The following is an 11,065-nucleotide window of genomic DNA, read 5'->3' as shown; positions in this document are numbered from 1 at the left end:
ATATGTAGGCCAGGAAGCAACAGTTAGAACGGGACATGAAACAACAGACTGATTACAAAATCGGGAAAGGAGTATGTGAAGGCTGTGTACTGTCACCTTGCTTGTTTAACTTATATGCAGAGTACATCATGTGAAATGCCAGGCTGGATGAAGCACAAGCTGGAATCAAGATTGCCGGGAGAAATATCAATAACCTCAGATATGCAGATGACACCACCCTTATGGCAGAAAGCAGAGAAAAACTAAAGAGCCTCTTGATGAAAGTGAAAGGGGAGAGTGAAAAAGTTGGCTTAAAACTCAACATTCAGAAAATGAAGATCATGGCATCTGGTCCCATCACTTCCTGGCAAATAGATGGGGAAACAATGGAAACAGTGAGAGTCTTTATTTTTGGGGGCTCCAAAATCAGTGCAGAAGATGACTGCAGCCATGAAATCTTTTAATTTAACACTTGCTCCTTGAAAGAAAAGTTATGACCAGCCTAGACAGCATATTAAAAAGCAGAGACATTACTGTGGCAATAAAGCTAGTCAAAGCTGTGGATTTTCCAGTAGTCATCATGTATGGATGTGAAAGTTGGACTGTAAAGAAAGCTGAACACTGAAGAATTGATGCTTTTGAATTGTGGTGTTGGAGAAGACTCTTGAGAGTTCCTTGGACTGCAAGGAGACCCAACCAGTCAATCCTAAAGGAAATCAGTCCTGAATATTCATTGGAAGGACTGACACTGAAGCTGAAACTCCAATACTTTGGCCACCTGATGTGAAGAAATGACTCAGTGGAAAAGACCCTGATGCTGGGAAAGATTGAAGTGAGAGGAAAAGGGGATGACAGAGGATGAGATAGTTGGATGGCATCACCAACTCGATGGACATGAGTTTGAGTAAGCCCTGGGAGTTGGTGATGGACAGGGAATCCTGGCTGCAGTCCATGGGGTTGCAAAGAGTCGGACACAACTGAGCGACTGAACTGAAGTAGACTTATTACTGGACATGGTGCATTCTTCAGGTCAGGACTTTAAAGGCCCTGCAAGGCTGCAGACCTGTTATCATTTTATTTGTATTGCTGATATCTCTGCTGTGTACACTCAACTCTGCTGATTTCCTTCTGTGTTCTTCAGATTAGTGAACTTTGATTGGTATAAATGCATATTGTCTAAGATTTGTCTTGATGTCAGTCTGAGTGTACTACTAACATTTAGCCACACAGTTGTCATGTAGAGTAGTATCAGAAGCAGGAATGATGCAGAGACTTGGACCATGATGTCTAAGTCCTTGGGGAGAAAGTGCCAAGAATAATGAAGGGGTGGAAGATTATCTGAGAATGCCTTGTTAGTCTGCTGACCGGTATTCTCTCAGCTGACCCTCTTTAGGGTCTCCCAGCTGAAAAAATCTCAGCTAATGGTCTGGAGGTCCCCTCTACACACAGCTGTCTCTCTGGGAGTGGTATCATATTATAGTGCCCTCTCTTCCTGCCCTGGAGTCCTAAACTATCTGTATATAGTTTCCCTAATACTCTGTCTTCATTTAAAAAATAATCCCCTTTTAAAACACTTCTGGAATGACGTAGTCTGCAAATTATTTTGGCCAGTGCCCTGACTTACCTTACTTACTTTGGTCTTTTACTGAAAAGAATGGTTGAGAGCAAATGTGTGATCTCAGTATTCTTTCTAGGTATCTGCAGCCTGGGTTGCCACAGTATCACAGCTCCAGTATTGATTTCTCCAACAAACTGCAGGCTTAATAGAATGGAAATACATGTGTTTACTTGGTAGACTGTGGTCAATGTAGATTTTGGAAGCAGCCTTTAGTAATGCTGTGGTTTTAGTTATAGTATGATGGTTCTACTATTTATGTTAAGAAATAAGAATAGTTATAACTGTGGGCTCATATCACTGATACCTGATGGAATGATGGCAGTGATAATGATGACATTCAACAAAGTCATTTGAGAAATTGAATTCTGGTCACCAGCTAATGAGATATACATGGAAGTACACTGTCCTGGGAAATTTGTAAGGCACTGTTTTGGTTCACAGAGAGTGTCTATATATGTTTTTTTGGTCAGCCTGAATTATTACTGACATGTCAATACAGTGCAGGCCCTCTGAAAAAATCCATCCTTTGAGCAGCTTTTATGATACTTCATTATTGTTATCATTTAAACATTCAGGTACTTAAGAATTTCCGATATCCTGGCTCCCTAGAGATGAGCCTGTAGCCCCTTCATGTGAGGCATACTCTAAGAAAACAAGGAAAGAGGCACTAAGAGGCACACCATTTAATTCTGGTCCAGGACCATTGACTGAATTTTTCCTGTTTTATGAATGTAAACCTCCCTCCAGGATGATTGTGATAGTGCCATATGGTGAAATTCTGATATTTCCCCCTTTTGTATGTGTCCCTGAGTCGTTCCTCCTGAGTGATTCTGTGTGACCCTTCTGGTGACCCACCTTTCCACTCTGGGTTTCCACTCCACTTTCCACTCAGAGCCCTACTACCTTTGAAATGGAGTCCAAATCCTCCATCTTCTTGTGACTCATCTCTTCCTTCTTTGCGTGACACTGGACACTATTTGCATTTTGGCAAAGAGCTTCTGAGTTTAGATTGTAGATGGAATGTGACAAACCAAGTCGTCCTCTGAAGAGGACAGACTAACCTGAAAGAGCCAGAAGAAGGTTTTCTGTGTTGTGTCTACAACAGACCAAACTGGGCAGAGATAAGAGACAAGTACAGAGAAGCAGCAGATAGAGGTGATTAACAGGAATTTCAAATCAGGAAGAGAATGTTTCTCAATGGAAAGAACAAAGACCAGGTCTGCTGAACAGCTAACATGTTGAGACTCAGCAATTTGGGGTTTCTGGTTCTGACCGCCATTCAGTTCATCCTGGGAATGCTGGGGAATGGTTTCATAGGGTGGGTCAATGGCAGCAGCTGGTTCAAGAGCAAGAGGATCTCTTTGCATGACTTCATTATCACTAACCTGGCTGTCTCCAGGATTGTTTTGCTGTGGATTCTCTTGATTGATGGTGTTTTACTGGTGTTCTCTCCCAAACTACACGATGAAGGGATAATCATGCAAATTATTGATGTGTTCTGGACATTTACAAACCATCTGAGCATTTGGCTTACCACCTGTGTCAGTGTCTTCTACTGCCTGAAAGTGGCCAGTTTCTCCCATCCTATGTTCCTCTGGCTCAAATGGAGAGTTTCCAGGGTGGTTGTATGGATGCTGTTGAGTACCCTGCTGTTATCATGTTGCAGTGCCATCTCTCTGATCCGAGAATTTAAGATCTATTCTGTTCTCGGTGGAATTGATAGAACCGGGAATATGACTGAGCTCTTTAGAAGGAAGGAAAAAGAATACAAACTGATCCATGTTCTTGGGACTCTGTGGGACCTCCCTCCCCTAGTCGTATCTCTGATCTCCTACTTTCTGCTTATCCTCTCCCTCGGGAGGCACGTGCGGCAGATGCATCAAGACTGTGGCAGCTCCAGAGATCCCAGTACCGAGGCCCACAGGAGGGCCATCAGAGTCATCCTCTCCTTCCTCTTCCTCTTCCTACTCTACTATCTTTCCTTTTCTGTTTTAACATCCAGTTATTTCCTACCAGCAACTAAGATGATTGCGAAGATTGGAGAAGTAATTACAATGTTCTATCTTGCTGGCCACTCTTATGTTCTCATTCTGGGAAATAGCAAGCTGAAGCAGACGTTTGTGGCGATGCTTCGGTGTGAGCCTGGTTGTCTGAAGCCTGGATCCAAGGGATCTGTTTATCCATAGAGCATCGTGGGGTGTGGGAGGGAGCCTAGGGGTCCTTAGACCTAGGAGTCCTTAGCCAGGATCACAGGGCTCTTCCTCACCCTCCTGTGGCACCAATTCTATAACTGTCGCTTCATCCTGTCCCCCTGGGGACACTTCCCACGGCCTCTCCTTTTGTGGTTGCTTTGAAGAGGCTGAAATAGTCTTTGGAACATGTAGACAAGGAGTTGTATTTTAGTAAGTATCAACTCAACATAATGAGCTGATTACTAGCTTTAAGTTCAAGTTTATACTGACAGTGATGTAGTGAATAGAGGGGAGAGAGCAAAAAAAAACATTGTAGTCCCACAGGCTCGGGTTTGAATTCTGATTCAGTCCGTTTTTCACGACTTGTTTTTGGCCTTAGGGGAGTTACTTTAATTACCTGTTTGATTCTGTCTTTCCCCATTTTAAAATGCAGACTGTGATACTGACTTCACAGGGTTTTAGAGATTCAGAAGACAGTGTGAGCTGTCATTTCAGCACAGTGCATTGTGTCAGGATTATATCAGAATTAGAGGAGAAGGGGGCAGTTGAATGGCATCACTGACTCCATGGACATGAGTTTGAGAAAACTCAGGGAGACAGTGATGGACAGAGAAGCCTGGCGTGCTGCAGTCCACGGGGTCACAAAGAGTCAGACATGACTGAGTGACTGACCAAGAAGGAAATCTGCAGGCAGTGAAGCTGTTACTATAACAGTGAAGTGTGCCGCCGCCGCAGTCACCGCAGGAGACCTGCTTCCACAAATCCATTATGTACTGATAAGCAGAGAAATGCAAGTCAAGACTCGTGGATACTAGGTTCCAATCCAGTCTCCTGGTTAAGTCATTTTACTCTAATTTCAATAGTCCTTTGCTTTCCTTTATAATTTTGCTGAAGCAAATTTTCAAGTAATCTTTAATTTTTTAGATTGGTCAAATGTCCAAGCATTAAAAAAAAAAAATTATCCAAGATGCATATCTGTGTTTAAAATGTCAGAGTTTTATGCAAAATAAGTGGTTTTTCTAAATGTAATCACTTTTATTTTAATAAAATTATGTAGGCTTTGATTTCCTTCCTGTCACTGAGCATTGCTGACAAGTCAGTGAGAATGTTATTGCTTGAGATCTCAAACTTGTAAACATATTTAGGACACATGGCAACTCTAAATCTGGATTTCTGTCACTAATGGAGCTCTCAGGTATAAAGTTTTGTGGCTAAAAACGTAGACCAGGTGGCCTGAGCTCAAATCCTGACTCAGACCTTAACAAACTGAGTGACCTTGGGGATGTTTCTTAACCTCTCTCTATTTCACTTTCCTCATATAGTCAAAGATATGGTTTTTCCAGAAGTCATGTACGGATGTGAGAGTTGGACTGTAAAGAAGAATGAGCGCTGAAGAGTTGATGCTTTTGAACTGTGAACTGTGATGCTGGAGAAGACTCTTGAGGGTCCCTTGGACAGCAAGGATATCAAACCAGTCAATCCTAAAGGAAATCAACCCTGAATATTCATTGGAAGGACTGATGCTGAAACTGAAGCTTCAGTACTTTGACCCACCTGATTCGAAGAGCTGACTCATTGGAAAAGATCCTGATGCTGGGAAATATTGAGGTCAGGAAGAAAAGGGGGTGACAGGATGCGATGTTTGAATGGCATCACCAACTCAATGGATGAGTTTGAGCAAACTCCGAAAGACAGTGAAGAACAGGGAAGCCTGGCGTGCTGCAGTCCCTGGGGTCGTAAAGAGTTGGATGTGACTTAGCAACTGAACAACAACAATTTGTAAAATAGAAATAGTATTTTCTTAATAGATTGTTGAAAGCAATGAGTGAATCAACACATGAAAACTAGAGTCCCATGTGGAGTAAATCAGTAAATACTGCTATTATTATTGTTTTTGTTTTGTGAAAAAGGTTACATTCTGACATAGCATAAAGAGTTAACATATTCCTTAGCACTTTGTCATATGTAGCCCAAAGTGAGTTTCCAGGTTGTTCTGATTTATACATTCATTTTCAAAATTATAGAAATAAAATGTCTTTTGGTCTGAATTGTCTGCTTTCATATTGATAATTTGCCTCTTGGAGGTGCTAGGAAAATTCCTAATTCTGACATAAAGTTCTCTTTGAAAAAGGTATCTATTGAAACTTAAAATAATGATTTTTTTCTTAATAAAAATTTTATTTGAAGGAAGAAGGAATTTTCCAAGAGGTTGTAGACACACAGAGAGAAACAAATGGGAAAAAAAAAGCTAAAAATATACAGAGAAAAATCATCAGTGGACATAATGATTTAATATTCATGCATAATTCACTAACATAGAAGGATTCTAAAAGGGGAAATTCTGTAATTAAAAAATCTGTGCTTCTTTTCAGCACAGGGAAGTTTAACTGTGGAAAAACTGCAGTCTCAACTGATATGTGCTTTGTTCACCTTGAACCCTACTCTTGGATTTATCCTCTCTGACTCTTGAACACTTGTTCTTACTTCTTGTCATTTTGACAGCTTCTCCACCTAGCCCTGACTTTCTGGTTCTTTAGTCCTTACCGGAATTTCTAATCCTGCCTTCTGCCTTGGGTGTGGGGATTTTCTTCTCTTTTAATTGAACATAGCATTTTATTAGAGATTTTGGCTTGGCTGTTGTTTGTTTCTTGGTGCCTTTGGCTAACTCCTGGATGGTACCTCCTCCTTTTTCTACTGAGGTTTCATTAAATCCTACCCCAATCTAACAGATTCAGATGGGTGGGTCCAATAAACTTGCTCAGGCTACCACTAATGTTCATTCCACTGGAGCCTGGAGTATGGATGGAAAATGTAGAATTCCCCAGTAGGGAGTCTGTTGTGGTAGTCAGTTGGCTGAGTGCAGAGTTTCGCTCCCTGAGAGCAAATGAAATCAGATTCATAGGTGTGGCATTCCCAACCCCTCCCATTTCCTCTTTCAGAGAAATCTGGAGGTGACTCCTGGGAAAGCTCAGACTTTGTTATGTGACTTCAACAATATATTGGCTGCCCTTAATCAAAGACTGGGGTGGGAGTGGGGACGTGAGTCTGAGCAGTAGGTGATTTGCTGAGGAAAGGAGTCTTACTTGTGGCTAGAGGAACACTGAAGGGAAGTTTAGCTCTTTTGGAGAGGATATGGTCTTCTGAACCCACCAGGGAAAATACTTAATCTGCCTTCTCCTAACTGAGTCCAAGGCCATAGGGGAGAATTACCTAATACCTCACTCCCATTTTTGAGAAACCCTGCAAGTGGCCATCTTGTTTGTTTTGTTTTCATTAAATTAGCTTTAGTTGCTAAATCCCTTAAGACTCTTACATATGGCCGTTTTAGGCACAAAGGACCAGAGCATATCTTTTCCCCGCTGTGACCAGGTTCTTAGGGTCAAAGTATGAGAACAAGAATTGTCCTTGCATTTGGAGTCCAGTTACAGGCTAGAGCTTGTTCCTGAGGCCACGTGTCTCCACCGAGCACATCTGTTCTTTGGTGTATGGTGGAGAGGCCTTTAACACATGAATCCACAGTAAATTATGACAGTACCTCATGAAACATTCCACCAGGTTTCCACCAGGGCCCCCTGTATACCCTGTGTCTCATGGAACTACTTCTCGTTTTTGATACTCTCTGACCTCTCTGGCTTATCTTGATTCTACTTGATTCTTTCATACTACAGACACTTATTTAACACTCTCTCTGCACCAGTGTGCTAGATCAATCATTATTCTCAGAAGAATTGCATGTAGTGGGCAATACAGATGCAGAAATCAGTATTCCATCTCCATCACTGAAACAGATGCTTCAGGTATGATGGAGGGATCCTGTCATTATCAGAGGGTTCTGGCCCAGGTGATCTTTATCTCTAGCTCTCTCTGACAGCTATTAAAATGTACTGTTACAATATTGTAAAGTAATTAGCCTCCAATTAAAATAAATAAATTAAAAAAAAAAATGTACTGCTCATTTCTCTTGCCCTGGGGAGCAAAGCTGACTGAGGGCTCCAGCTGCTGAGGCCACACTTCCTGCAGACTGCTCCCAGCCAATGATGGAGACCGGAGTACTAAGGTAGGTCTGCTCCACTGAGACATGAGACTCTTCCAACAGGCAGTTTTGGCCCAAGGACTCTCCGTCAGCTTGGGTGACCCTTTTTTGAAACTGTGCTGCAGTCTAGAGCTCTTCTTACCCAATTCTTTCTTCTCCCTCCCTTTTATAGGTATCAGACGTACATTGCTATCTGAATATTCACCTTCTTTCGCTTCCTGCCACCTAAAATCTCTTGCATGTCTAATCCTATTTCTGCCTATGTTTCTTGTGTAAAAGGTATGTGTTGTGTTTTTTCAAGTGAACTAGAATTTTGAAAATCATCCCAGATTCTTCCTTTTCCTTCAGTTTTGATATTCATTTGGTCACTAAATCTGTTTGGTTGTACTCTAAAATTTTTTCTCTCAAATGCCCTGCTAGTCTCTATTTGTACTCTTTTCATTCCTTAAGAGTGACTGCAGCAGGATTTATTTATTTATTTATTTATTTATTTTAATATCTGTTTATTTAGCATCACTGGGTCCTAGTTCCAGTGTGTGGGATCTAGTTCCCTGACTAGGTATTGAACCCAGGCCCACTGCATTGGGAGCTCAGTGTCTTAGCCACTGGACCACCAGGGAAGCACCTTAAGCATGATTTAACTAGTTCCCTTTTCCAGTTCCATCCCTTCCAGCAAAGCATTTCCGCATTACTGGGTTGTGGGCTTCATGCAGTGAACATACAATCACAGTGCTCTTCTCAAAGTCCTGCAGTGACTCTCCATTGCTCACTCCAGTCTTTTGCCTGGATAACCTCTTTGCATCTTCAATAGTTAATTTATATGTCTCCTTAAGGATGCCTTTTGTGAATCCTCAAAGCTGTGTTAAAGGCTCCTCTGGAACACTCCCAGTGTACCCTTTGTTTTTCCTTGTTATAACACCTAATACATGATCTAATTGTCTATTTGTCTGTCTCTTCCACTATTCTGTATGTTCCTTGAAGGCAAGGTGTGCTGTGGGTGATTCTTCCCTGTTTCCTTAGCACCTAATGTATAAGTGACTGGCTGATAATAACAGTTTACTGAATGAATGAACCAATGAGGAGCTGCCTAGTGTACTGGACAGAGCTCAGTCTCAAAAGACCTTCCAAATTAGCCACTGATTTTCTGTGACATTTGGCAGTCGGAGAAAAGGAAAGATAGAAGCATCTGAATGCAGAGTTCCAAAGAATAGCAAGAAGAGGTAAGAAAGCCGCCTTCAGCGATCAATGCAAAGAAATAGAGGAAAACAACAGAATGGGAAAGACTAGAGAGATCTTCAAGAAAATTAGAGATACCAAAGGAATATTTCATGCAAAGATGGGCTCAATAAAGGACAGAAATGGTATGGACCTAACAGAAGCAGAAGATATTAAGAAGAGGTGGCAAGAATACACAGAAGAACTATACAAAAAAGATCTTCACAACCCAGATAATCACGATGGTGTGATCACTCATCTAGAGCCAGACATCCTGGAATGTGAAGTCAGGTGGGCCTTAGAAAGCATCACTACGAACAAAGATAGAGGAGGTGATGGAATTCCAGTAGAGCTATTTCAAATCCTGAAAGATGACGCTATGAAAGTGCTGCACTCAATATGCCAGCAAATGTGGAAAACTCAGCAGTGGCCACAGGACTGGAAAAGGTCAGTCTTCATTCCAATCCCTAAGAAAGGCAGTGCCAAAGAATGCTCAAACTACCGCACAATTGCACTCACCTCACATGCTAGTAAAGTAATGTTCAAAATTCTCCAAGCCAGTCTTCAGCAATATGTGAACCGTGAACTTCCTGATGTTCAAGCTGGTTTTAGAAAAGGCAGAGGAACCAGAGATCAAATTGCCAACATCCGCTGGATCATCAAAAAAGCAAGAGAGTTCCAGAAAAACATCTATTTCTGCTTTATTGACTATGCCAAAGCCTTTGACTATGTGGATCACAATAAACTGGAAAATTCTGAAAGAGATGGGAATACCAGACCACCTGACCTGCCTCTTGAGAAATCTGTATGCAGGTCAGGAAGGAACAGTTAGAACTGGACATGGAACAACAGACTGGTTCCAAATAGGAAAAGGAGGATATCAAGGCTGCATATTGTCACCCTGCTTATTTAACTTATATGCAGAGTATATCATGAGAAACGCTGGACTGGAAGAAACACAAGCTGGCATCAAGATTGCCGGGAGAAAGATCAATAACCTCAGATATGCAGATGACACCACCCTTATGGCAGAAAGTGAAGAGGAACTAAAAAGCTTCTTAATGAAAGTGAAAGAGGAGAGTGAAAACGTTGGATTAAAGCTCAACATTCAGAAAACGAAGATCAATGCATCTGGTCCCATCACTTCATGGGAAATAGATGGGGAAACAGTGTCAGACTTTATTTTTTTGGGCTCCAAAATCACTGCAGATGGTGATTGCAGCCATGAAATTAAAAGACGCTTACTCCTTGGAAGAAAAGTTATGACCAACCTAGATAGCATATTGAAAAGCAGAGACATTACTTTGCCGACTAAGGTCTGTCTAGTCAAGGCTATGGTTTTTCCAGTGGTCATGTATGGATGTGAGAGTTGGACTGTGAAGAAGGCTGAGCGCCGAAGAATTGATGCTTTTGAAGTGTGGTGTTGGAGAAGACTCTTGAGAGTCCCTTGGACTGCAAGGAGATCCAACCAGTCCATTCTGAAGGAGATCAACCCTGGGATTTCTTTGGAAGGAATGATGCTAAAGCTGAAACTCCAGTACTTTGGCCACCTCATGCAAAGAGTTGACTCATTGGAAAAGACTCTGATGCTGGGAGGGATTGTGGGCAGGAGGAGAAGGGGACAACAGAGGATGAGATGGCTGGATGGCATCACTGACTCGATGGACGTGAGTCTGAGTGAACTCCGGGAGTTGGTGATGGACAGGGAGGCCTGGCGTGCTGTGATTCATGGGGTCGCAAAGAGTCGGACACGACTGAGTGACTGAACTGAACTTTCTTTGATCTAAATTTTCCTCATCGAAGTACGAATAACCAGATTTCGCTCTTAGAACTGTTTTAAAGATGAACTGAGATTTATAATGCCTGGGAACATAATCACTCAAGTGTAAGAAATATTAATAAATGTTTTCTTCTCTCTTCTAAGCAACATTGGTACTCTTTTGAAAACAATTCAAAGTTTTTAATTCCTGTTTATCCGTGCTTGATCTCATTCTTCAAAATCTTCATCAGATAAACCAAGGCATCCAT

The 11,065-nt window shown here is 41.8% G+C and overlaps 1 protein-coding gene across 1 annotated transcript; it reads left to right on the top strand.

Annotated features, from left to right (window-relative positions):
• TAS2R3 (taste 2 receptor member 3) lies at nucleotides 2,767-4,349 on the top strand. Its single transcript, XM_005679538.3, has one exon. The coding sequence runs from the start codon at nucleotides 2,833-2,835 to the stop codon at nucleotides 3,781-3,783; it is 951 nt and encodes a 316-aa protein (XP_005679595.2). The 5' UTR covers nucleotides 2,767-2,832; the 3' UTR covers nucleotides 3,784-4,349.

Source organism: Capra hircus, chromosome 4, assembly GCF_001704415.2.
Source record: "Capra hircus breed San Clemente chromosome 4, ASM170441v1, whole genome shotgun sequence".
Classification (NCBI taxonomy): Eukaryota; Metazoa; Chordata; class Mammalia; order Artiodactyla; family Bovidae; genus Capra; species Capra hircus.
This window is presented reverse-complemented; position numbering and strand designations above follow the sequence as displayed.